We start from the raw sequence: 27,183 nt of genomic DNA, 5'->3' as shown, positions 1-27,183 counted from the left end.
CTGACACACCAGTGTTCCAGCTCCTACAGGAGTCCCTCCTGACACACCAGTGTTCCAGCTCCTACAGGAGTCTCTCCTGAACAACCAGTGGTTCCAGCTCCTACAGGAGTCCCTCCTGACACACCAGTGTTCCGCCCTACGAGTACTCCCTGACACACCAGTGTCCAGCTCCTACAGGAGTCCTCCTGAACACCAGTGTCCAGCTCCTACGGAGTCCTCTGACACACCAGTGTCCAGCTCCTACAGGAGTCCCTCCTGACAACACCAGTGTTCCAGCTCCTACAGGAGTCCCTCCTGACACACCAGTGTTTCAGCTCCTACAGGAGTCCCTCCTGACACACCAGTGTTCCAGCTCCTCACAGGAAGTCCCTCCTGACACACCAGTGGTTCCAGCTCCTACAGAGTCCCTCTGACACACCAGTGTTCCAGCTCCTACAGGAGTCCCTCCTGACACACCCAGTGTTCCAGCTCCTACAGGAGTCCCTCCTGACACACCAGTGTTCCAGCTCCTACAGGAGTCCTCCTGACACACCATGTTCTCTCTGGGTTCAACTACAGGACAAATCCCCCCAGTGTCCACCCTCTCCATCTGGGTTCAAGTACAGGACTAATCACCCGTAGTGTCCAGCCTCTCCATCTGGGTTCAACTACAGAACTAATCACCCGTAGTGTCCAGCCTCACCATCTGGGTTCAACTACAGGACTAATCACCCGTAGTGTCCAGCCTCTCTCTCTGGGTTCAACTACAGATAATCACCTGTAGTGTCCAGCCTCTCTCTCTGGGTTCAACTACAGGACTAATCACCTGTAGTGTCCAGCCTCTCTCTCTGGGTTCAACTACAGGACTAATCACCTGTAGTGTCCAGCCTCTCTCTCTGGGTTCAACTACAGGACTAATCACCCGAAGTGTCCAGCCTCTCTCTCTGGGTTCAACTACAGGACTAATCACCTGCAGTGTCCAGCCTCTCTCTCTGAGTTCAACTACAGGACTAATCACCCCATAGTGTCCAGCCTCTCTCTCTGGGTTCAACTACAGGACTAATCACCTGCAGTGTCCAGCCTCTCTCTCTGGGTTCAACTACAGGACTAATCACCAAGTGTCCAGCCTCTCTCTCTGGGTTCAACTACAGGACTAATCACCTGCAGTGTCCAGCCCTCTCTCTGGGTTCAACTACAGGACTAATCACCTGCAGTGTCCAAGCCTCTCTCTCTGGTTCAACTACAGGACTAATCACCTGTAGTGTCCAGCCTCTCTCTGGGTTCAACTACAGGACTAATCACCCGTAGTGTCCACCCTCTCTCTCTGGGTTCAACTACAGGACAATCCCCCAGTGCCCAGCCTCTCTCTCTGGGTTCAACTACAGGACTAATCACCTTTAGTGTCCAGCCTCTCTCTCTGGGTTCAACTACAGGACTAATCACCCGTAGTGTCCAGCCTCTCTCTCTGGGTTCAACTACAGGACTAATCACCCGTAGTGTCCAGCCTCTTCTCTGGTTCAACTACAGGACAAATCCCCCAGTGCCAGCCTCTCTCTCTGGGTTCAACTACAGGACTAATCACCTGTAGTGTCCAGCCTCTCTCTCTGGGTTCAACTACAGGACTAATCACCTTTAGTGTTCAGCCTCTCTCTCTGGATTCAACTACAGGACTAATCACCTGTAGTGTCCAGCCTCTCTCTCTGGATTCAACTACAGGACTAATCACCTTTAGTGTTCAGCCTCTCTCTCTGGGTTCAACTACAGGACTAATCACCTTTAGTGTTCAGCCTCTCTCTCTGGATTCAACTACAGGACTAATCACCTTTAGTGTCCAGCCTCTCTCTCTGGGTTCAACTACAGGACTAATCACCCGTAGTGTCCAGCCTCTCTCTCTGGGTTCAACTACAGGACTAATCACCCGTAGTGTCCAGCCTCTCTCTCTGGATTCAACTACAGGACTAATCACCTGTAGTGTCCAGCCTCTCTCTCTGGGTTCAACTACAGGACTAATCACCCGTAGTGTCCAGCCTCTCTCTCTGGATTCAACTACAGGACTAATCACCTGTAGTGTCCAGCCTCTCTCTCTGGTTCAACTACAGGACTAATCACCTGTAGTGTCCAGCCTCTCTCTCTGGATTCAACTACAGGACTAATCACCCGTAGTGTCCACCCTATATAGCGAACAGGGTGCCATTTTGGACACACAGCAAAGAAGTTCTTCCCCATTTTCAAAATGATAACCCACTCTAGACAAGTTAATGACTAGGTATTTTATCTGGTCATTTATGTTGTCATAATAGTCATTCATATTTCCATGGAGTTAGACCACCATCTTGTGGTGATTACTGAGCAAGTAGAGATCAATCCTATTCCCTAGTCGTGCACTACTTTTCACCAGAGAATTAAAGGCCTTTAGGGAATAGTGTTCCATTTGGGACTCAGTTATCCCCCCCAAAAAAGGCAGCAGAAACTAAAAAGATAACTGTTTATTTCGGTTCCTCCTCAACAGTAGTTTCTGAACAATCAGACAAGAAAATTTGACAACGAAAGTACAAGGAAATGCATACATTTTTAACCACAATTAACTGCATGGACAGCATATTATGTGCATACTTTTAAGAATCCAATGCCAATCTTTCAACCATTCTATTCAAGGTGTGTGTAGCCCAGTCACTGTGGGGTTGCTGGATACCAGTGAGCAGAACTCTTACCAGAAAGACCAACCATTTACCTATGAGCTATCAATACAAAACAGTTCAGCTGTCTTCCTATTGATAATACATTTATATGAATACCGGTCGCTACCGTCCCACCTATACAAGGTCCTGATATACCCTAAATTCTCTCTCCACCACTCATATTGTCTGTTATATTCAGGGAATATAAATTATACACCCTTTGCATACATGTAAAATTAACAAAATAATAAAGTGCTTTCTACCGACTCAAACAGACACACATAATCTCTTAGAGAATGGTACTTTACACGGCGTACGTTTGAGACTTAAAATCACTTTACTTTTCAGATTTCTGTTTTAGCAGAGCTCAGTGCATGAGGAGAAACGGAACATATAAGACATGCCCAAACAAGCCCATGGTTGGCTTGTTTGACCACATCTGTGTTCTATGTGATGACACGTACACATCATATACAAATCTTACAGTGGCATTCACAACAAGGGTAAAAACAACTGCAGTGACAACTGCAGGAGTTCTTACCAAAACACACAGAACGGAACCATCTGTCCACCTAACATGACATTAAAACATTCAACAAGTTTAATTAATAATAGTCGGCACTGTTAAAGAAACGAAACAAAAGTTCTGTTTGTTTAAAARAAAAATGAGTTGGTTTCGTAGCTCATAGGTTAAGGTGCTTGTGTAAACATTGTTCCACTCTGACGTCACAGGTGGACCACTCAAACGGGCCACTTATGTTACTCAGATTCATAATGATTACATGATTGTGATTCAGATTGCCTTTAAAACCAAACGGTATTATGGTAAAAAGCAGGTTATTGGGAGGATACTTAGACCTGGGTTCAGGTCTATCAAATACATACTTTAGTTGGGCTTGCCTGGCACAATGGAACCAACAGATTTGCAAAAGTCCAAACCCCTTGTAGGCAAGATAAAGCAAACGCTGAAACGTATAAGAAATAATTGATAAACGATGAGATACTAGTTGGTAGAGTGGAGCAGAGTGATGCAGCTCTCCTGTATGCACTAGTTTGATACAGTCTGGAGAGAGAGAGAGTGAGAGCGAGAAAGATAGAGAGAGCGAGAGAGACAGAGAGAGAGAGATAGAGAGAGCGAGAGAGACAGAGAGAGAGTGAGAGACAGAGAGAGTGAGAGAGAGACAGAGAGTGAGAGAGAGACAGAGAGAGAGAGACAGAGAGAGAGAGACAGAGAGAGAGGGAGGGAGAGAAGAGGCCTGAATGTTCTCAAATAACCGTCTGTCTTTCTCCCCACAGAGTTTCAACATGTATAAAAATAAGACTTAATTTGAGACCCTGAATAAATGTTCATCATATGGTGAATCCTCTCTCTGCAGATAAATACATACATAAAGACTACATGTACCCTGGTTTTAATCTTCTCCAACTTCCACAATATCCTTAGTTTGATTACACCTGGGGGAGAGGGAATGGGGGGGGGTCTGGTGAGACCTATTCCTACTCTATACAACCAGTAGAAAAAGAGAAGCAGTCAGTCAGAATGTTATCATCGCTACCAGTCTAAATGTACCATTCCATCCTTATCAACTGYCTAAACGCGTTCCCCCCTTTGTCGTGTGAAACAGGTCTACGTAGACTGAGGAGTGTGTGCAGTCTGTTTCTATCCGGGTAACGTTGTGTCGTCACTGTATTCACAWCGTTCCATCAGCATATCTTTGTGATGTCTGGCTATGTGCTGACTCTTCTCCGAGGGCCTTCTGAAGCCTTTACAACAGTAGTCACAGCAGTGGGGGTATTCCTTGGTGTGGATCGAGATCACGTGGCGTTTGAATCCTGAAGCGTCCGGGCTGTTGTACTCGCAGTACTGACACTGGTACACYTTCCTCCCGCTGTGGGTCTTCATRTGTTTCTTCAGCTCCGTGGACTGGCGGAACCCTCGCCGGCAGCGTTTACACTTAAAGGGGAGGTCCTTGGTGTGAACGGACAGGATGTGTCTGCTGAGGGTGAAAGGGTCAGAGGTCGTGAAGTTACAGTGCCTGCACTGGTGCACCTTGCTGCCCTTGTGCGTCTCGGAGTGTTTCTTCAGCTCAGAGGGCCGGTGGAAGCCCTTCTCACACACGTCACACTGGTGAGGGAAGTCTTTGGTGTGAACAGATATRATGTGTCGTTTTAGATCAGAGGAGTTGGTGCTCTTGTGTTCACAGTGGGGACACTGGTGGGTCTTGTGTCCCTGCACCATCTCTGTGTGCCGCTGCAGCTCCCCCTCGTCTGCGTAGGCCTGGGGGCAGTGGCCACACTTAAAAGGCAGGTCGGCACCGTGYTTGCTCTTGATGTGAGTCTTTAGGTTGGACTGGTCTGCACAGCGAAAGTCACAGTGCGGGCAGCAGTACGGCTTCTCGCCCGTGTGGGTCCGCATGTGCTTCTTGAGCTCYGACGGGTGACGGAAGCCTTTAGCACACTCCACGCACACGTGGGCGAARTTCCTACTGTGAACGGCCAATAGGTGGCGGTTRAGGAGCCCCTGCTCTGCAGTCTCATAGTCACAGTACTTACAGTGGTGCAGTTTRGACTCCTTGTCCCTCAGGATCAGCTTGTTAGAMCCTAGCTGGCTGTCTTCGTGGTAACGMCGGGTGTATTCTGTGTAGGTCCTGTTGTATTCTGGGTACTCTGCGGTGGTCCTGTTGTATTCTGGGTACTCTGGGGTGGTCCTGTTGTATTCTGGGTACTCTGGGGAAGAGGTTCTGTCTCTGTCACTGCGATGGACCAGTAGCTTGTGGGACTCCAGGTGGTTGTGGAAGTTGACCTTGAAAAACAAAACAGATTTTACTTATAGCGTGTTTCACAGACATGTCACAAGAGCAACACACTTAACAGGGAAAAGTAGGAAGGGAAACAATCACAATGAAAAATGTCAACAACGTAATAATATAAAACAGGTTGTTTCGATACTGGAGGCTGATTGGTTGATATATGGGAGTTGTGGGACAACAACTCCTGCAAAATACCATGAAGAATTCATCTCATTATTCCACTGTCCCTCATCCCAGGCAGGAAATTCATCAACTTTATCTTCTGAGGGAAAAAAGCATCTACACATAATTCTTCCAATGCTACCATTTGGTTTGCAACAGTTGGGGGTTGAATAAACCTACCTGTAAGCCTCTACGACCTGTGCAACAATGTACCATTTTACAAATTCGATCTCTCCTGTGCCAATAGGCTAGCTAGCCCAAGAATGAACATGAAACTAATTATTCACCATGGAAACAGTAAACACTCCGAATTCCATTCATTCATTAGCGCAGTGTGGCCTATTGGATATTTATTCAAATAATTATTTATAAAAAATATTTATCTCTCGTCATCATTTAATCTCTGCTAGCTAGCTACATACACTAAGCTGACTGTACCTTTAAAGAGCTTKGAAAATTCCAGAAAATGATGTCATGGGTTTAGAAGCTTCTGATAGGCTAATTGACATAATTTGAGTCAATTGGAGGTGTACCTGTGAATGTATTTCAAGGCCTATCTTCAAACTCAGTGCCTCTTTGCTTGAATACATGGGAAAATCAAAAGAAATCAGCCAAGACCTCAGAAAGTAAATTGTAGACCTCCACAAGTCTGCTTCATCCTTGGGAGCAATTTCCAAACGCCTGAAGGTACCACGTTCATCTGTACAAACAATAGAACGCAAGTATAAACACCATGGGACCACGCAGCTGTCATACCGCTCAGGAAGGAGACACGTTCTGTCTCCTAGAGATGAACGTACTTTGGTGCGAAAAGTGCAAATCAATCCCAGAACAACAGCGAAGGACCTTGTGAAGATGCTGGAGGAAACAGGTACAAAAGTATTTATATACACAGTAAAACGAGTCCTATATGCGACATAACCTGAAAGGCCACTCAGCAAGGAAGAAGCCACTGCTCCAAAACCGCCATAAAAAAAGCCAGACTTACGATTTGCAACTGCACATGGGGACAAAGATCGTACTTTTTGGATGAATGTCTCTGGTCTGATGAAAACAAAATAGAACTCTTTGGCCATAATGACCATTGTTATGTTTGGAAGAAAAAGAGGGACGCTTGCAAGCCGAAGAAACACCATCCAACCGTGAAGCACGAGGGTGGCAGCATCATGTTGTGGGGGTGCTTTGCTGCAGGAGGGACTAGTGCACTTCACAAAAATAGATGGCTCATGAGGATGGAAAATTATGTGGATATATTGAAGCAACATCTCAAGACATCAGTCAGGAAGTTAAAGCTTGGTCCGCAATGGGTCTTCTAAATGGACAATGACCCAAGCATACTTCCAAAGTTTGGCAAAATGGCTTAAGGACAACAAAGTCAAGGTATTGGAGTGGCACATCACAAGCCATGACTTCAATCGCATAAAAAATTGTGGGCAGAACTGAAAAAAGTGGTGTGTGAGCAAGGAGGCCCTACAAACCTGACTCAGTTACACCAGCTCTGTCAGGAGGCATGGGTCAAAATTCACCCAACCTATTGTGGCGAAGCTTGTGGAAGGCTACCCGAAACGTTTGACCCAAGTTAAACAATTTAAAGGCAATGCTACCAAATATTAATTGAGTGTATGTAAACTTCTGACCCACTGGGAATGTGACGAAAGAAAGAAAAGCTGAAATAAATCATTCTCTCTACTATTATTCTGACATTTCACATTCTTATAATAAAGTAGTGATCCTAACTGACCTAAGACAGGGAATTTTTACTAGGATTAAAATGTCAGGAATATTGAAAAACTGAGTTTAAATGTATTTGGCTAAGGTGTATGTAAACCTCCGACTTCAACTGTACATGCGAATGATTTGTTTAGCATAGCAAAGTCGAATGAACGACCAGCCTGCTTGGTAGCAACTTCAGAACGCAAAAACAAGTGTAGTCATTAAAAATAAAGTTTTATAATTATAAAATATAATTCATATTTTTTATAAATATGTTGGCAACCGTTTCATAAAAGCAATAATGCCCTCGAACCTGGGAATTATACCCGGGAATTATAGTGGGACAACTCCCTCCAAGGGCTGTATCCCGGCMCTTGACTTCACCYTGGGCCTCAGAACAGAACTTGTCAGAATTTGTCRTATGATAATTCCCGGGTTCTCAGGCAATACTGCTTAAATAACATAAAATAATAGAGAGAATGAAGGGGAGAAGAAAAGAGGAATAATAACAGATAAGGTCCAATGACGGGAACATCAGAGATATGAGAGRCGACAGAGACCTTCTTGTTGGTGGTGAAGTCACAGTCGGTACACTGGTAYTTCTTAACGTGGTGGTCAGGATGGTTCTTCATGTGGCACTTGAGGAAGCCTTGTGACCTGAACTTCTTACCACAGATGTGACAGGGGTAGACGGTCAGGGGCATGCCGTCTGGACCGATGATCACAGCTGGGATGAGACAGGGAGATACTGTATATTACTGAGGACTAGATCAAAATAACTCACTACAAGATCTAACAATAAGCTGAATTTCAAGCCACAAAAAGAAAGCAAAAGGGAATTTCTGCCATGTTTTCACCCCTCTGATAATTTGATACAACTAGTTATATCTCCTGAATGTATGTTCTTTGGGCTCATGTCAGCCGAAGGGATAATGTAATGTCTGTCTGTACCGGTCTGGCACTGCCGTGATAATGTAATGTCTGTCTGTACCGGTCTGGCACTGCCGTGATAATGTAATGTNTACCGGTCTGGCACTGCCGTGATAATGTAATGTCTGTCTGTACCGGTCTGGCACTGCCGTGATAATGTAATGTCTGTCTGTACCGGTCTGGCACTACCGTGATAATGTAATGTCTGTCTGTACCGGTCTGGCACTGCCGTGTTTCGCCATTCCTCTTCTTCTTCTTGATCTTCTGTTTGAGGGCTCTGTTGGTACCCTGACTGTCTCTGATCTGGATGTAGGGCCTGGTCCCTCCATTCTTCACTGTGTCCACACTGTTATCTATATATAAACAGCAGGGGGAGAAACCTACCTCAGAAAGTATTCAGACACATTTTGTTACACCCTTATTCTAAAATGGATTCAATAGTTTCCCCCCCCCCTCATCAATCTACACAATACCCCATAATGACAATGCAAAAAAATGTATTAGATGTATTAAAATGTAAAAATGTATTAGAAAATGTATTAGAAAATGTATAAAAAAATAAAACATATTTACATAAGTATTCAGACCCTTTACTCAGTACTTTGTTGAAGCACCTTTGGCAGTGATTACAGTCTTCTTGGGTATGATGCTACAAGCTTGGCACACCTGTATTTGGGGAGTTTCTCCCATTCTTCTATGGAGATCCTCTTAAGCTCTGTCAGGTTGGATGGGGAGCGTCGCTGCACAGCTATTTTCAGGTCTCTCCAGAGATGTTCGATCGGGTTCAAGTCTGGGCTCTGGCTGGGCCACTCAAGACATAGAGACTTGTCCCGAAGCCACTCCTGCGTTTGGCTGTGTGCTTAGGGTCGTTGTCCTGTTGTATGGTGAACTTCCCTCCAGTGTGGAGGTGCTGAGCACTCTGGAGCAGATTTCATAAAGGATCTCTCTGTACTTTGCTCTGTTCATCTTTCCCTCGATCCTGACTAGTCTCCCATGATGCTGCCACCACCATGCTTCACCATAGGGATGGTGCCAGGTTTCCTCCAGAAGTGATGCTTGGCATTCAGACCAGTGAATCTTGTTTCTCATGTTTTGAGAGTCCTTTAGGTGCCTTTTACTGAGGAGTGGCTTCCGTCTGGCCACTCTACCATAWAGACCCAATTGGTGGTGTGCWGCAGAGATGATTGTCCTTTTGGAAGGTTCTCCCATCTCTACAGAGGAACAATCAGGTTCTTGGTCACCTCTCTGACCAAGGCCCTTCTCCCCCGATTGCTCAGTTTGCCCAGGTGGCCAGCTCTAGGAAGAGTCTTGGTGGTTCCAAACTTCTTCCATTTAAGAATCATGGAAGCCACTGTGTACTGTGTTCTTGGGGACCTTCAATGCTGCAGAAATGTTTTGATACCCTTCCCCAGATTCGTGCCCCAATACAATCCTGTCTCTGAGCTCTCTGTATGATTGATTCAACCTCATGACTTGGTTTTTGCTCTGACATGCACTATCAACTGTGGGACCTTACATAGACAGGTGTGTGCCTTTCCAAATCATCTCTGGCATTGTGTTGTGTGACAACAAAACTGCACATTTTAGAGTTCCCAGCANTTTGATACCCTTCCCCAGATTCGTGCCCCAATACAATCCTGTCTCTGAGCTCTCTGTATGATTGATTCAACCTCATGACTTGGTTTTTGCTCTGACATGCACTATCAACTGTGGGACCTTACATAGACAGGTGTGTGCCTTTCCAAATCATCTCTGGCATTGTGTTGTGTGACAACAAAACKGCACATTTTAGAGTTCCCAGCACAAGGTGCACCTGTGTAATGATCATGCTGTTTAATCAGCTTCTTGATTTGCCACACCTGTCAGGTGGATGGATTATCTTGGCAAAGGAGAAACATTAACTAACAGGGATGTAAACAACTTTGTGCACAACATTTGAGAGAAACTTTGTGTGTATGGAAAATGTCTKGAAACTTTTATTTCAGCTCAGGAAACATRGGACAAATACTTTACATGTTGTGTTTATATTTTTGTTCAGTGTAGAACAGTGTGGACTGCAAACAGGTTCAAGTTAACATACTTAGCAAAGATGGATAGGTCTGCWTTTTGTTACGGTAAGATGTTTAACAAACAAAATGGACTGACTTTGGAATTGGAGTTGATTTCAAGGCAACACATAAAAGACCGTAAATACACAACTTGAAGCTACCACGTATTTAGTCATGGAGCACGTTGTGATTGGCCAWGCCTTAACACACCCACAATTTGTTGAGTCATCAAAACCCAGTCCTTCGCGCCACCGCCAGCACTGTGAAGATCATTTGGGGTTGTGAAAATAGCAAAAATATTTCTGACACGCCCCCGAACCGATAGTGGTACTGCCAGCGCTTGGATTTACCATTTCATTAGGTTTGTTTWAATARAGMMCMYAKWKKTGTGTGTGTTATATCCAGCTGAAGGAATGCTGTTATTACTGAATATAAAACCAGTTGAWCACAAGACAGTAGTGAATCCTTATTCCTTACCGTAGGCAGCAGCCCAGGAGACCGGGACAAACATCTTGCTGTTTGGAGAGTCATCTAGCTGGTTCTCCTGGACTGCTGAGGTCTCCTCCTCTCCTACAATCACYTCCATGTACACCTGCTCTGCCATGTCTGACACATCTGTAAACACACAGAGACAGACAGATTCAGTAACAACCCTTACCCTCCTCCTCACCTACAATCACCTACACCTGCTCAGCCATGTCAGCCCAGTCTGGAATACAGAGACACAGAGATAGTCAGTTACAGGACATGTACAAACACTTTCTTCATTTGCCCGAAGCCCTGTTCAAATCCTTTTGAAGTGCACCTGTGAAAGCTATTTGTTGGAACCTTTTTGTTGTTGTTGACCTATCCAGTCACGTTTGATCACATGATTGGACAGGTGAAATGAAGGGTTCCACTAAAAAAACATTCACAGCTGCAGTCATGTGAGAGGAGTTATTTCTTTAAAGAAGAGTGTTTACTCACTGATATTTTCCTCTGACTGGGATTGGTCCCCCCCAGCCATGTCTGTCTCCTCCCCCAGACCATGTCTGTCTCCTCCCCCAGACACCCCCCGGCCATGTCTGTCTCCTCCCCCCAGCTATGTCTGGCTCCTCCCCCAGACCCCCCCCGGCCATGTCTGTCTCCTCCCCCAGACCATGTCTGTCTCCTCCCCCAGACACCCCCCGGCCATGTCTGTCTCCTCCCCCCGGCCATGTCTGTCTCCTCCCCCCAGCTATGTCTGGGTCCTCCCCCAGACCATGTTTGGCTCCTCCCCCAGACCATGTTTGGCCCCTCCCCCAGACTTCCGTACAACATGGTGGCCGTTATGGAAGTCAGTAAAGTTAATTATGCGAGAAATTGCGGTGGGGACGTCTTTATAATCAAATATTGATAATATAATAAGCATCATATGGAAGTAAACTTATGAGTCACGTGACATGGTGTGTGTGGTCCTCTCACTATGACTCAGGAAAGCAGTTTATTAGACTACAGATGAAAAGTTAAATAAACTTTACAGGGTGGTGAAAGAGCACGGTGATCTTGATGCTCCTTTCCAATAAATATCGATGGTCTAATTCTGGTGACATGATGATTGATGCTTGACTGCCGTTTGACAAATAAAAATATTCAGGCTTTTATCCATAATAATCTCGACATGTAGACTAGTCTATCCTCACCGTATAYGTGAGCTGTTGTGCCAAGACCAGTGTAGGCACATCTGACATTTAACGTAACAGTTTGTGACAAAACTATAGGTACAAATGGAAACACATTGACCGTGAGATTTTTATTCACCACATGAAAACTTAAGCGAAAAAGTACATTGTGTGCACTACGTCATCACACACTGATTTATATAAAATCAGCAACAAGTCCTTTTGTTGGAAACACCACTGGTGGCAAAATGCACATATTTTCTTTATGCAGATTTTGGAATATTCACATGAAAATCTGGTTGCCAATTGGATGGAAACGAAACCTAGCTAGTAAAACACAGTTTACACCACCTCTCTACTCCTCTGAGGAAGCCTTACCATCTAAAGTATCATATCCATGTATGTAGCTGATACTAGAAGTTAGAAGATAATAGTTTGATGCCATTCACAATATGCAAAATGCTGCTTCGCGTTTCAATTGACATGAGCCTCTTGAAATGTTGGACTCTTTGAAGAAASAATGGTGCTTTCAAGACAACTGGGARCTCTGAAATAACCGAGGTCAAATCATAGCGTCGTTGATCTTCAGGTCGGAAATTCGTAGCTCAAGAAAGATGCCAGAGTTTYCGAGTAGGGATTCCAAGGTGGACGACCGTTCAAAACGATTTTTCACAGTCGGAGTTTGTTTTTTATGCATTCCCAGTCGTCTTGAACGCACTGAAGTCTGAGATTTCCGAGTTCCCAGTTGTTTTGAACGTGACAGAAATACCACTCACCTATCTCCACATCGTCATCGGCCTCCGCTTTGAAAATGTAGACCTTGATGACCTCTGACCCCTCCTTGTTGGAGGCGTCGTCCTGCATCACCTCAGTAGTGATCTCTAGAGGAGTGTCTCCTATGTCCAGCTTCTCACCAACGTCATCCACTGGATAAACACAAATAACACATCGCAGTTAGCCTTTACCCCACAGCAGGGTAGGACAACAAGGACTTGGGAGGCAAAAATGTCCAGCAGAGTTCATGAAATGCTCTCCAAACAATCCTTCAGATGTATTCTAGCCTATTAATTTGCAGTAGTTGTAAACAATGATTAAAAAGACACAACAACGCCACACCGTAGAGCACTAATGCTAGCAAATCATTCAATGAAATCAAGCCTTTTTATACACTGAACAAAAATAAAAAACGCAATATGCAACAATTTCAAAGATATATGAACTGTAACTCAGTAATACAGAAATCAGTCAATTTAGATAAATTCATTAAGCCCTAATCTATGGATTTCACATGTCTGGGAATACAGATATGCATCTGCTGGTCACAGACAACTTATCAAAAAAAGGTAGAGGCGTGGATCAGAAAACCAGTCGCTATCTGGTGTGACCACCATTAGCCTCATGCAGCGCGACATCTCTTTCGCATAGAGTTGATCAGGCTGTTGATTTTGGCCTGTGGAATGTTGTCCCACTCCTCTTCAGTGGCTGTGCGAAGTTGCTGGATATTGGCGGGAACTGGAACACGCCGTCAGACACGCCGATCCAGAGCATCCCAAACATGTTTTTATTTAACCTTTATTTAACTAGGCAAGTCATTTAAGAACAAATTCTTATTTACAATGACGGCCTACACCGGCCAAACCCGGATGACGCTGGGCCAATTGTGCGCCGCCCTATGGGACTTCAAACACGGCCGGTTGTGATACAGCCTGGATTCGAACCAGGGCATCTCTATCACTGAGATGCAGTGCCTTAGACCGCTGCGCCACTCTGGAGCCCAATGGGTGACACGTCTGGTGAGTATGAAGGTCATGGAAGAACTGGGACATTATCAGCTTCCAGTTATTGTGTACAGATCCTTGCGACATGGGGCCGTGCATTATCATGCTGAAACATGAGGTGGTGGCGGGTGGATGAATGGCACGACAATGGGCCTCAGGAGCTTGTCGTAGTATCTCTGGGCATTCAAATTGCCATCGATAAAATGCAATTGTGTTCGTTGTCTGTAGCTTATGCCTGCCCATACGATAACCACCATGGGGCACTCCGTTCACAACAGCAAACCGCTCGTCTACACAACGCCATACACATGGTCTGCGGTTGTGAGGCCGGTTGGACATACTGCCAAATTCTCTAAAACGACATTAGAGGTGGCTTATGGTAGAGAAATGACCATTCAATTCCCTGGCAACAGCTCTGGTGGACATTCCTGCAGTCAGCAATCCAATTGCACACTCCCTCAAAAATTGAGACATCTGTGGCATTGTGCTGTGACAAAATTGCACATTTTAGAGTGGCCTTTTATTGCCCCCAGCGCAAGGTGCATCTGTGTAATGATCATGCTGTTTAACCAGCTTCTTGATATGCCACACCTGTCAGGTGGATGGATTATCTTTGCAAAGCAGAAATGCTCACTAACAGGGACGTAAACAAATGTGTGCACAAAACTTGAGAGAAATAAGCTTTTTGTGCTTATGGAACATTTCTGGGATCTTTTATTTCAGCTCATGAAACATGGGACCAACTCTTTACATRTTGCTTTTACATTTTTGTTCAGTGTAGGTTGTAGGGCTAGTTGGTTAGTTGACTCACAGGAGATCATGAGGTAGTCCTCCGAGGTGCTCTTCACATCCTCCTCATCCTCATCAGGCTGCAGAGAGACAGCCTCCACCTCCAGCTCCTCGTGGGCCTGGATCACTGTCTCCTCCTGCCCCAACTCCTCCCCAACAAGCACCTCCTGGTCCAAGCCCTCCACCCCGTCCTCCTCCTGGTGCTCCACAAAGAGCTGGTCTGGCATGTGGTGGTGATGGTGGACTGAGCCCTGAATGAGGTCTGAGGTTAGAACATGGTGAAGGTGGTGAGAGTCCATAGCCACTTCGGTGCCCAGCAAGTGCTTGTGGCCGATGTCAGGGCCTTCAATCACCTCCGTCTCTAGGTCTTCCTCGAGGCCCTCGACCATATGTGTCTCCAGCTCCACCACCTCCGTCTCTAGGCCGTCCACCTCCGTCTCTAGGCCGTCCACCTCCGTCTCTAGGCCGTCCACCTCCGTCTCTAGGCCTTCCACCTCCGTCTCTAGGCCTTCCACCTCCGTCTCGAGGCCCTCCACCTCCGTCTCGAGGCCCTCCACCTCCGTCTCGAGGCCCTCCACCTCCGTCTCGAGGCCCTCCACCTCCAGGCCGTGCTCCAGCAGAATGCCTTCGTCCGTCATGACGTCAGACAGGAGCATGCCCTCTGGCATGGATACCACAATGTGATCCCCTTCGATGTGGGCCAGGCCCCTCATTCCTGCCACTGTACAGGGAAACAGTAAGAGGGGAATATTATTATAGGAAAGTTTCCACTGCAGCCCTGGTTTGGACTGAGGCTTTTCCAGGCTATCCTCTTAGTGGAAAAACACCCAAAAAAGGATTGTAAGATACAGCTACACAAGACATTGCTGTAGTGTGGTCAGCATCWAGCTTTGCATGAGGAATTGGGCTCTCATGTGAAGACTAATGAACACAACATATACATTATCAAAAGGCCATATTGACCTACCAAAGTCCTGCATGATCATGGTGTGAGGCATCTTTAACTCCTGTGTGTGTAGCTCCAGGATCCCTCCGCCGTGGTCCATCTCTTTGATCTGAAAAAGGCGTAAATAAAATGATTAATGTTAGGCCTACACATCATTTCAGAGGTTCTATATTCGTTACACAAAGCATCTCAGAGTGCTGAACTAGGATCAGTTCGGCCTTTAGATCATAATGAATAATATTACATGGACAGATCCTAGATCAGCACTCCTACTCGGGAGACACTTTGTGGATACAGGCCCTGGATATTGATTAGTGTCAGTGTGTATTACCTTCACATTTGATGCCAATGCTCTCTAAAATAAGAACAGTGTGTTGCTGGTGTTTCTTCCTTCCATCGGGGGAGAGAACCCTGCAAAGGAAGGGACAACAGTGAGATTGATGCCACTGAAAACATTGATCTTTCATCCATGTGCCATGAGAGGAAATGTGGGAAAGGCCGATGACATCACATACCCGGTAGATCAAATCAAATGTTATTTGTCACATGTGCCGAATAMAACAAGTGTAGAYCTTACAGTGAAATGCTTACTTACAAGCCCTTAACCAACAATGCAGTTAAGAAAAAGTGTTAAGTAAAAAATAGATCAGTAAAAAAATAAAAGTAACATGCAGCAGTAAAATAACAGTAGGGAGGCTATATACAGGGTGTTACGGTACAGAGTCAATGTGGAGGCTATATACAGGGTGTTACGGTAGCAGAGTCAATGGTGGAGGCCTTATATACAGGGTGTTACGGTACAGAGTCAATGTGGAGCTATATACAGGGGTTTACGGTACAGATCAATTGAGGGCTATATACAGGTGTTACCGTACAGAGTTCAATGTGGAGGCTATATACAGGGGTGTTACGGTACAGAGTCAATGTGGAGGCTATATACAGGGTGTTACGGTACAGAGTCAATGTGGAGGCTATATACAGGTGTGTTACGTACAGAGTCAATGTGGAGGCTATATACAGGGTGTTACGGTTACAGAGTCAATGTGGAGGCATGATACCAGGGTGTTTCGGTACAGAGCAATGTGGAGGCTATATATACAGGGGTTACGGTACAGAGCAATGTGGAGGCTATATACAGGGTGTTACCGGTACAGACTCAATGTGGGAGGCTATATACAGGGTGTTACGGTACAGAGTCAATGTGAGGCTATATACAGGGGTGTGTACCGGTACAGAGTCAATGTGGAGGCTATATACAGGGTGTTACGTACAGAGTCATGTGGAGGCTATATACAAGGCGCGGTACGGTACAGAGCAATGTGGAGGCTATATACAGGGGTACCGGATCAGAGTACAATGTGGAGGCTATATACAGGGGGTACCGGTACAGAGTCAATGTGGAGGCCATATAAGGCAGGTGTACGGTACAGAGTCCAATGTGAGGCTATATACAGGGGTACGTAACAGAGTCAATGTGGAGGCTATATACAGGCCAGTACAGATGTCAATGTGAGGTAATACAGGGTACCGTACACAGTCATGTGGAGCTATATACAGGGTACCGGTACACAGTCAATGTGGAGGCTATATACAGGGAAGGTACCGGTACACAGTCAATGTGGAGGCTATATACAGGGGGTACCGGTACACAGTCAATGTGCAGGGGAACCAGTTAGTCGAGGTAATATGTACATGTAGGTAGAGTTAAGGTGACTATGCATAGATAATAGAGGCAATGCAAATAGTCTGGGTAGCCATTTGATTAGCTTATGGCTTGGGGGTAGAAGCTGTAAAGAAGCCTCTTGGACTTGGTGCTCCAGTATCGCTTGCCGTGCGGTAGCAGAGAGAACAGTCTTTGACAAGATATTCTCTGTGTAAGCTATTTTATGATGATAAGGATGTTGAAACTGCAGTATTCTAGCTGCTGGTATAGCTGCTGGTGTCTGTCTTGCCATAATTAATGTCTGGAAAAAATATGACCACATACTCAACTGGTGCTGCAGTGGAAAGTGTTGATTAGTTAACACTTGTTGATGGCATTTGAGTCAGTCCTAGCTCATATTGAATATGAATGAATAATGAGATATTGAGCCATATATTTCTATTATGAGACCGTTCCAGGTTTAAAATGTCGAAAAGGACCTAGAACGGATCTGTTGTTTTTCCTGCTTCTTAATTGTAATGATTTGCGCTGTCCCACACACGCCCACCGTTCATTGCCCAATTTCATGGTTGCCTGGATTATGCATCTGAAGCAGGGCAAGCTAGCGAGCACTCGCCATTTAAAATAAATCAAGATAACCAACTACCTAGTGTTACCACATCCACCTGATTGCCAAATGTCCGTGGTAACACTTGCAAACATGTTTGTCAATCCACATTCATTGGGTGGGATATATGTAACGGGCTAGTCAGCTAGCTAATAACKAGATAAGCTACCTAGCTAGCTAAGCAAGCTTGTTTGGCGCTGTGCAGACGTTTTGCTGCGGATGCCGATATCTGGGGGGAAATTCCACAATACTGCAAAGAAAGGAGGTGTATATAGAATAGTCATTTGTCGTTGAACTGTGTGTGTGGTGCTTAATGGCTGTTCTTTACTGTATATTTCTGAAACGTTGCGCCCACAACAACGTTAGCCAATTTCGATTCCGCCATTTTGGTTAGATAGCTTGTTAGTTAGCGTGTTTTAAAACTCCAGAAACCTCCACAAATCAACGATTGGTGCTAAATGAACAACTTGACACGCAATCGATACYACAATGTAAACACAAGCGACGTGTGCATTCACAACATTTATCGATGCATTTTTAATTGCGAAGGGACATGTTAGCTAGCGCATGCGGCATAATAAACCATGTTGTTTCCCGAGGAGCKCAAGGCCCGCAACAGCCGACTGGGCCCTAGTCTCATATACGATATGCAATTTCAATCGTTTCGAATGCTTTTACCTGATTATGGACTCCTTCAAATATATCGTCGTTATTTCTTCTTTCTCGGTTTTGTCTGTTATTGTTTGGGTATATTTTTCGACACTAAGCTAAATGCGGCCTGTACATTTGGATCCCCGGGCACTCTTTCCGAGGCCTGGGCCAATCACGTTGCTCGCTTGCAACCAAGGGAGGGCAGACAATGCGTGGCCTCGTTTAGCGCTGATCCCTGTCTATTTGCGTCACGCAAGGGAGAGCTTCGAGTCCAAATCGATGTTGTCAAGTTGATAGACAACGTACTATTTACCGATTGATCAGGATTGTTACAGCAGTTGATTAAATAACAAATATACTTTTTGTGTGTGATTATCAAGCAAGGTTCAACATTGGATAGAGGACAGCAGTGCATTGAAGTTATAAKCAATCATGTGCATACACATTCATAGTTCCTAATAAAAAGTTCTCCCCTACTACAATGACACTACACGTTTCGGAATAGACATTTATTGACTGGTTCGATAAGACATAACAGTAGGATTATTCTTAGATTGAGTTTCAAAAACAGAACAGATAATTTTTATTCACCAGAATTTGTTCCAGCCTACAGCACATCACTATCTGGTGCATGCAGAGGAAGAGCATCTACATGAGCAGCAAAGTAAATATTCAAGTTCTGGGTAGGTTTTATTCTTCATTTCCAGAGGCACTCCGCATGAGGGTGCATAGCTGGTTGTCTCTTAGAAAGAGCATAAGGCCTTTACTTCGTGCGTCAGTTTGTTTTATTAGTACAGTGGTATTAAAAACAACACTCAGATTCACCAACCGATATGCAGTAAACTGTGGTAAAGCAATGTATACAGTATCTCAACTACAAGTAGTAGTTCGTTGGATTTGTAGAAACAATACTGCAGCAACAGATATGCAACCTTGGCACAAAGAATTTATCCCAACAATATATTTTTTTATATATAAAAAAGAAGTTCTTAAGGGGGGTCTTGATGGAAGGGCAGTGTGGTCCAGAGCTGTCGTGTTAGTCGGCAAAACACAATTATACAGGAATCACAACCAATCCCTCACAAACATTCAAAAAAAAAGAAACTTCCCACACGCATCAACATGAGGGTTGTTCCTTGGAAGAACAGACTTATTATTTCTAAGGCTATTATATAACAAACTAATTTCTTTGTCCTCAGAGAAAAGAGAACTAAACATCATGCAACACCCAAGTAACAGATGTGATCACCTTCATATCAGAGTTCAACTTCACACACACAATAGAACAAACAGTTCATCCAAAGTCATCAATCATTTGTAAATCTACAGAACGTAAACAAACAACCCTTTGTCTTCTCTCAACTATCATAAAATATAGACTGGAATTGGAATCAACATGTTATAAACATCTTCTGTACTCTGGAAGCTTTGTCTAGGTCCTGTCTCCAGTGTATCCGTGGGGTGAGGGGGTTCTCCATGCCAGGGAAGCTCTGTCTAGGTCCTGTCTCCAGTGTATCCGTGGGGTGAGAGGGTTCTCCATGCCAGGAGAGCTGTCTAGGTCCGGTCTCCAGTGTATCCGTGGGGTGAGAGGGTTCTCCATGCCAGGAGAGCTGTCTAGGTCCTGTCTCCAGTGTATCCGTGGGGTGAGAGGTTTCTCCATGCCAGGGAAGCTTTGTCTAGGTCCGGTCTCCAGTGTATCCGTGGGGTGAGAGGGTTCTCCATGCCAGGGAAGCTCTGTCTAGGTCTGTCTCCAGTTATCGTGGGGTGAGGGGCTTCTCTCATGCAGGGAAGCTCTGTCCTAGGTTCCTGTCTCCAGTGGTATCCGTGGGGTGAGGGGGGTTTCTCCATGCCAGGAGAGCTGTCCTAGGTCCTGTCTCCCAGTGTTCCGTGGGTGAGGGGGTTTCTCCATGCCAGGAGAGCTGTCTAGGTCCTGTTTTTTTTCTCCAGTGTATCCGTGGGGTGAGGGGGTTTCCATGCCAGGAGAGCTGTCTAGGTCCCTTCTCCAGTGTATCCGTGGGGTGAGGGGTTCTCCATGCAGGGAAGCTCTGTCCTAGGTCCTGTCTTCCAGTGTATCCGTGGTGAGAGGTTTTCGCATGCCAGGAGAGTGTCCTAGGTCCTTGTCCTGCCCGTGTATCCGTGGGGTGAGGGGGTTTCTCCATGCCAGGGAAGCTTTTCTAGGTCCTGTCTCCAGTGTATCGTGGGGTGAGAGGTGCTTCTCCATGCCATGGGGAAGCTCTGTCTAGGGTCCTTTCCAGTGTATCCGGGGGTGAGAGGGTTCTCCATGCCAGGGAAGCTGTCTAGGTCCGTCTCCGTGTATCCGTGGGTGAGAAGGGTTCTCCATGCCAGGTGAGAGTGTCTAGGTCCTGTCTCCAGTGTATCCGTGGGGGTGAGGGGGTTTCTCCATGCCAGGGAAAGCTTTGTCTAGGTCCTGTCTCCAGTGTATCCGTGGGGTGAGAGGGTTCTCATGCCCAGGAAGTGTCTAGGTCCTGTCCAGTGTTCCGTGGGGTGAGGGGTTAGCCGAGTTGTCTAGTGTCCTGTCTCCAGTGTATCCGTGGGTGAGGGGGTCTCTCATGCCAGGGAAGCTCTGTCATAGGTCCTGTCTCCATGTATCCGTGGGGTGAGAGGGTCTCCATGCCAGGAAGCCCTGTTAGGTCCTTCTCCAGTGGTATCCGTGGGTGGAGGCGTTCTCCATTGCCAGGAGAGCGTCTAGGTCCTGTCTCCAGTGTATCCGTGGGGTGAGAGGTTCTCCATGCAGGGAAGCTGTCTTAGTCCGTCCCAGTGTATCCGTGGGGTGAGAGGTTCTCATGCAGGGAAGCTCTGTTCATCTACAGTGGTCCAGCCTACAGAGGTTGTTCATAGGCCAGCGGTATGGTCAGAGACATGTAAGTTGGTGTTGCCTACAGGGTTACGTCAGAGGCAATTAAGTTTGGTGTTGCCTACAGGGGTACGTTCAGAGGCAATTAAGTTGGTGTTGCTACAGGGGTACGTTCAGAGGCAATTAAGTGGTGTTTATACTAAAACGTGAGATAAAGGAGAGGTGGAGGAAGTTTCCTTGTTGCCTCAGAAGCAGCCGTCTCTCCTACGACTCATTTGAGATTGGGCCATTCGTTCTAGTCATCCCCATAGAACCTAACGAACAAAGACAACAATGACCATAAGTCTTTGATACTTGTAAGAGAGCCATTTCAAACGGTTTGTGCCCGCCACTGATAAGGAGTAATCATGTTTAACCAACGGAATGGACTGTTGAAAGTCACACGTATCAAAACCATTTGAGTAATCATTCCAAGTCATAATGCTGAATGTGTATTTCTAAATGATCAATCAATCAATCAAATAATCACCTTCTATGAGGATGGGCCAGTCTACTCCTTGAGGATGGGGCTTCTGCTTGCCTCCCACCCCCAGTAGAGGCTCTCCCGGCTGTGTAGGCTTCCCCATTGGCAGGCCCTGGGGACTGGACCCTCCGTACCCCTCCATTGGGTCCACTCTGGACTACAGGCAGGCCCCTGGAGGGCTGGCGGGCCCCCGGCATGGAGCCCATGGCTTTGACAGGGACCCGCATAGACAGATGGGACTGGCCACTGCCTCGCATCCGACTGGATGACATACCTGGGGGTGATGTGCATGATGAGATGGGTTTAGGAGAGCACTATCCACACACTGCAAAGTAGTATACTCAAAAAGTTCCCATGTGGTCTTTCACTTATTTCATGTTCATATGCCAATGCTCTGATGACAGTACAATATAGGACATGAGAGAAGAGCACATTCTCTGTATACTTGACATCAGGAATTGTGGCAGCAAAAAGTTGTAGACTAGATGCTTGTACCTAGAGGAATATTAGTGGAACTAACGTGAATAACCAGGGAGGAAGGGACAGTACTGAGGGAGGAGTTGTAGGCTAGATGCCTGCACCCAGAAGAATATTAGTGGAACTGAGGTGAAGTTGTGAGCAGGTCTGATTTATCTGCTGTGGGGTGGACGGACGGACAATGGTTACCTGAGGGGAGAGTGGGGCAGGTGTAGGTAATGGTTACCTGAGGAGGGAGGAGTGGGGCAGGTGTAGGTAAGGGTTACCTGAGGGAGGAGTGGGGCAGGTGTAGGTAAGGGTTACCTGAGGGAGGAGTGGGGCAGGTGTAGGTAAGGGTTGCCTGAGGGAGGAGTGGGGCAGGTGTAGGTAAGGGTTACCTGAGGAGGGAGGAGTGGGGCAGGTAAGGGTTGCCTGAGGGGGGAGTGGGGTAGGTGTGATATACGGTTACCAGAGCTCTGGAGGTTAGCCTCCATGCTGCGGCTATTCCTGACTGCCTCCAGGGAACGCAGGCTGGTGCGGGGGGCCAGGTTAGGCATGCTGTGCCTCACCTCTTCTGGAACCACACAAACAGCTACAGTTGGAGAAAGACCAAACTGAAACTGCATTCTATAGCAGCAACTCCCAAAGTTGGTCCTGGGGCTCTCCGTGGGTGCGTATTTTGGGTTTTTCCCTAGCACTACACAACTAATTCAAATAATCAAAGCTTAATAATGAGTTGGTTACTTGAAATAGCTGTGTAGGTCTAGGACAAGAACCTGGGGGGGCCCAAGGACCGAGTTTGGGAAACACTGTTCTATAGCACTAATCCATTTATAAGTCATGTCTTCAAACAATACAGAACTGAATTCCCTGTAGTTCTGACTGTGTACAGACACTGCTATGTGTTTGGTCTGTGTGCGATACAGGAACACTCCTTTCCAGTCTCCTACCCTCGGTCTTGGCGAACTTTAGAAGCTCGGGCCCGGGCCCCTGTAGCGAACGCCGTGGAACACGTTGTCGGGGGGCCCCCAGCCTGCTGTACTCTGCCTGGCCCTGGGAACCCGTGGAGGGGGAGAGGCAGCGGGGCGAGCTCAGGGGAGAGGGGGAGTAGCGGAGGCGTCGCTGGGGCAGARAGCAGCACTCATCCTCCTCATCCTCCAGGCTGTAGGTGTCAAACTCCTGGTCGCTGTAGGTCCCACCCCGACGTAGAGACTGGAGGGAGGCAGAGGAACTACGACGAGACACTGAGGCAGAGCTGGAGGCATAGTCCTGTCTCAGACCTGAGAAAGAGAGAGAGAGTTACAGGCCCTGGACGCTGCCACAGGTGAGGACACACACATGAAAGAACAAGGGTCTACTGTATTTTATCACCTCCTTGACCAAGGCCCTTCACCCCCAATTGCTCAGTTTTCCCAGGTGGCCAGCTCTAGGAAGAGTCTTGGTGGTTCCAAACTTCTTCCATTTAAGAATCATGGAAGCCACTGTGTTCTGGGGGACCTTCAATGCTGCAGAAATATTTTGATACCCTTCCCCAGAACTTCTTCCATTTAAGAATTTTATTTTATATTTCACCTTTATTTAACCAGGTAGGCCAGCTGAGAACAAGTTCTCATTTACAACTGCGACCTGGCCAAGATAAAGCATAGCAGTGCGACAAAAACAACAGAGTTACAAACAAACGTACAGTCAATAACACAATAGAAAAATAGAAAGTTCTATGTACAGTGTGTGCAGATGTAGAAGAGTAGGGAGGTAGGCAATAAATAGAACATAGAGGTGAAAATAATTACAATTTAACATTAATACTGGAGTGATATATGTGCAAGTAGAGATACTGGGGTGCAAAAGAGCAAGAGGGTAAGTAATAATATGGGGATGAGGTAGTCAGGTGTGCTATTTACAGATTGGCTGTGTACAGGTACAGTGATCAATAAGCTGCTCTGACAGCTGATGCTTGAAGTTAGAGGGAGATTTGAGTTTCCAGCTTCAGTGATTTTTGCAATTCGTTCCAGTCATTGGCAGCAGAGAACTGGAAGGCGGCCAAAGGAAGTGTTGGCTTTGGGGGTGACCAGTGAAATATACCTGCTGGAGCGCATGCTACTGGTGGGTGTTGCTATGGTGACCAGTGAGCTGAGATAAGGCGGGGCTTTACCTAGCAAAGACTTATAGATGACCTGGAGCCAGTGGGTTTGGCGTTGAATATGTAGTGAGTCCCAGCCAACGAGAGCATACAGGTCACAGTGGTGGGTGGTATATGGGGCTTTGGTGACAAAACGGATGGCACTGTGATAGCAAACTGGATGTAGTCTGAGTAGAGTGTTGGGGGCTATTTTGAAATGACATCGCCAAAGTCAAGGATCGGTAGGATAGTCAGTTTTACGAGGGTATGTTTGGCGGCATGAGTGAAGGAGGCTTTGTTGCGAAATAGGAAGCCGATTCTAGATTACATTTTGATTGGAGATGCTTAATGTGAGTCTGGAAGGAGAGTTTACAGTCTAACCGGACACCTAGGTATTTGTAGTTGTCCACATATTCTAGGTCAGGACCGTCCAGAGTAGTGATGCTAGTCGGGCAGGAGGATGCGGGCAGCAATCGGTTGAAGAGCATGCACTTAGTTTTACTAGCATTTAAAAGCAGTTGGAGGCCACGGAAGGAGTGTTGTATGGCGTTGAAGCTCGTTTTGAGGTTTGTTAACAGTGTCCAAAGAAGGGCCAGAAGTATACAGAATGGTGTCGTCTGCATAGAGGTGGATCAGAGAATCACCCGCAGCAAGAGCGACATCATTGATATATACGGAGAAGAGAGTCGGCCCGAGAATTGAGCCCYGTGGCACCCCCATAGAGACTGCCAGAGGTCCGGACAACAGGCCCTCCGATTTGACACACTGAACTCTATCTGAGAAGTAGTTGGTGAACCAGGCGAGGCAGTCATTTGAGAAACCAAGGCTGTTGAGTCTCCCGATAAGAATGCRGTGATTGACAGAGTCGAAAGCCTTGGCCAGGTTGATGAAGACAGCTGCATAGCACTGTTTTTTTATCAATGATATCGTTTAGGACCTTGAGCGTGGCTGAGGTGCACCCATGACCAGCTCAGAAACCAGATTGCATAGTAGAGAAGGTACGGTGGGATTCGAAAATGGTGGGTGATCTGTTTATTAACTTTCGAAGATTTTAGAAARGCAGGGCAAGATGGATATAGGTCTATACCAGTTTTGGTCTAAGGTGTCTCCCCCTTTGAAGAGGGGAACGATCACAGCAGATTTCCAATCTTTTGGAAATCTCAGACGATAAGAAAGAGGTTGATTGGGCTAGTAATAGGGGTTGCAACAATTTCGGCAGATCATTTTAGAAAGAGAGGGTCCAGATTGTCTAGTCCAGCTGATTTGTAGGGATCCAGATTTTGCAGCTCTTTCAGAACATCAGCTGTTTGGATTTGGGTGAAGGGAGGAGGGGAGGGTGGGGGTTGGGCAAGTTGCTGCAGGGGGTGCTGAGATGTTGGCCGGGGTAGCCAGGTGGAAAGCATGGCCAAACCGATTATCGTAGATTTGTCGGTGGTGACAGTGTTTCCTATCCTCAGTGCAGTGAGCAGCTGGGAGTAGGTGCTCTTATTGMCRGAGGCCACTGTGTTCTTGGGGACCTTCAATGCTGCAGAAATTATTTGGTACCCTTCCCCAGATCTGTGCCTCGACAAAATTCTGTGTCGGAGCTCTACGGACAATTCATTCGACCTCATGGCTTGGCTTTTGCTCTGACATGCACTGTCAACTGTGGGACCTTAGAGACAGCCTTTCCAAATCATGTCCAAGCAATTGAATTTACTACAGGTGGACTCCAATCAAGTTGTATAAACTTGAAGGATGATCAATGGAAACAGGATGCACCGGAGCTCAATTTTGATTCTCATAGCAAAGGGTCTGAATATTTATGTAAGTAAGGTATTTCTAAAAACCCGCTTTTGCTTTGTCATTATGGGGTATTGTGATGTCATTATGGGGTATTGTGATGTCATCATGGGGTATTGTGATGTCATCATGGGGTATTGTGTGTAGATTGTTTAGGATTTTTTATTTATTTAATCCATTTTAGAATAAGGCTGTAACATAACAAAATGTGGAAAAAGTCAAATGGGTCTGAATACTTTCCGAAGGCACKGTATACAAAGAACTATTAACAGAAAACAGGTCAAACGAAACGAAGTGTAGSTAGTTTGCAGTCTTTCCAGCTTCAGTTTGAAGTGTTAGCTGTGTTGTTGGCTAGCTCTCGTAGAACAGTGTCCTGACGAGAGAGCACATTTTTCTATACCAAGTGAATTTTTCGCATCATTAGCTAACATGTTATGGATGTATCCAAATAAATGGCACTGGAGAACAAACAAATGCAGCTACTTTGTTGTTATTCTGGCTGAACCGTTTGATGTGACTGTAAATTAGCCTTAGATGGCTAGCTAGCAACCCTAGATGTTTGTCAGGACTATATCTTGTGGAAGGATGAAATTGTATGAATAAATTCATCACTTTTAAAGTTGAATGAAAATATACGTCAATCATTATTTGAATGTGTTGGTAACTTGTTGTTTAAAAGCGATAATGCCCTCGAAGCCAGTGTTTGGAGGATATATTGGCAAGGGTAACACTGGCTTCTCAGGCATTATCACTTAAGTGTATATCTAGTATCTACATGGACAATAACCCTGAAAGACATGGACACACCCACCAACACAAACAAAGTCCTGCCATAAAGACACGCACTACCACAAAGAGTCAGCATATTCTCAGTCGTCAATATGCTAAGAATATAGTAAATAACAATGATGTAACCCTTTAGACTTTGGTAACACAGTATTCAAGACAACACCACTCCCTCTTCCTGAAACACATGATCACGGCAGTCATTATTCTAGGTAACACCACTCACTCTCTTCCTGTAGGCGGGCCATGATCTGGACGTCAGTGAGGTCCTGTAGCTTGTAACCCATGGTGATGGAGTCGTCTGAGGT

General features: G+C 46.0%; 2 protein-coding genes and 1 long non-coding RNA gene across 3 annotated transcripts in view; 1 reads left to right on the top strand and 2 right to left on the bottom strand.

Moving 5' to 3' along the window:
• Positions 1-2,450: 2,450 nt before the first annotated feature.
• Positions 2,451-18,656, bottom strand: LOC111967199 (zinc finger protein 711). Its single transcript, XM_023992066.3, has 9 exons — positions 18,422-18,656; positions 15,805-15,884; positions 15,495-15,582; positions 14,550-15,248; positions 12,737-12,886; positions 10,798-10,935; positions 8,488-8,625; positions 7,903-8,069; positions 2,451-5,460 (listed from the first exon to the last, which is right to left on the bottom strand). The coding sequence occupies exons 3-9, from the start codon at positions 15,571-15,573 to the stop codon at positions 4,318-4,320; spliced, it is 2,514 nt and encodes an 837-aa protein (XP_023847834.1). The 5' UTR covers positions 15,574-15,582; positions 15,805-15,884; positions 18,422-18,656; the 3' UTR covers positions 2,451-4,317.
• A 235-nt stretch (positions 18,657-18,891) lies between these two features.
• LOC139028113 (uncharacterized) lies at positions 18,892-21,372 on the top strand. The gene is made up of 5 exons (XR_011480276.1): positions 18,892-19,946; positions 20,005-20,136; positions 20,820-20,852; positions 21,191-21,280; positions 21,320-21,372. It is a non-coding gene; the product is annotated as an uncharacterized lncRNA (long non-coding RNA).
• The window catches only part of LOC111967198 (SLAIN motif-containing protein-like), a 46,841-nt gene continuing 40,833 nt past the window's right edge, over positions 21,176-27,183 (bottom strand). The window contains exons 6-9 of the mRNA XM_070444666.1: positions 23,139-23,468; positions 22,658-22,762; positions 21,738-22,006; positions 21,176-21,521 (exon numbers count right to left, since the gene is read on the bottom strand). Of these exons, the coding sequence (XP_070300767.1) occupies positions 21,474-21,521; positions 21,738-22,006; positions 22,658-22,762; positions 23,139-23,468 (752 nt within the window). The 3' untranslated portion in view covers positions 21,176-21,473. The remainder of the gene's footprint in view (positions 21,522-21,737; positions 22,007-22,657; positions 22,763-23,138; positions 23,469-27,183) is intronic.

This window comes from Salvelinus sp. IW2-2015, linkage group LG8 (assembly GCF_002910315.2).
Source record: "Salvelinus sp. IW2-2015 linkage group LG8, ASM291031v2, whole genome shotgun sequence".
NCBI lineage: Eukaryota > Metazoa > Chordata > Actinopteri > Salmoniformes > Salmonidae > Salvelinus > Salvelinus sp. IW2-2015.
Note: the sequence above shows the minus strand (reverse complement) of the source record. Positions and strands in the feature narration are given on the sequence as shown.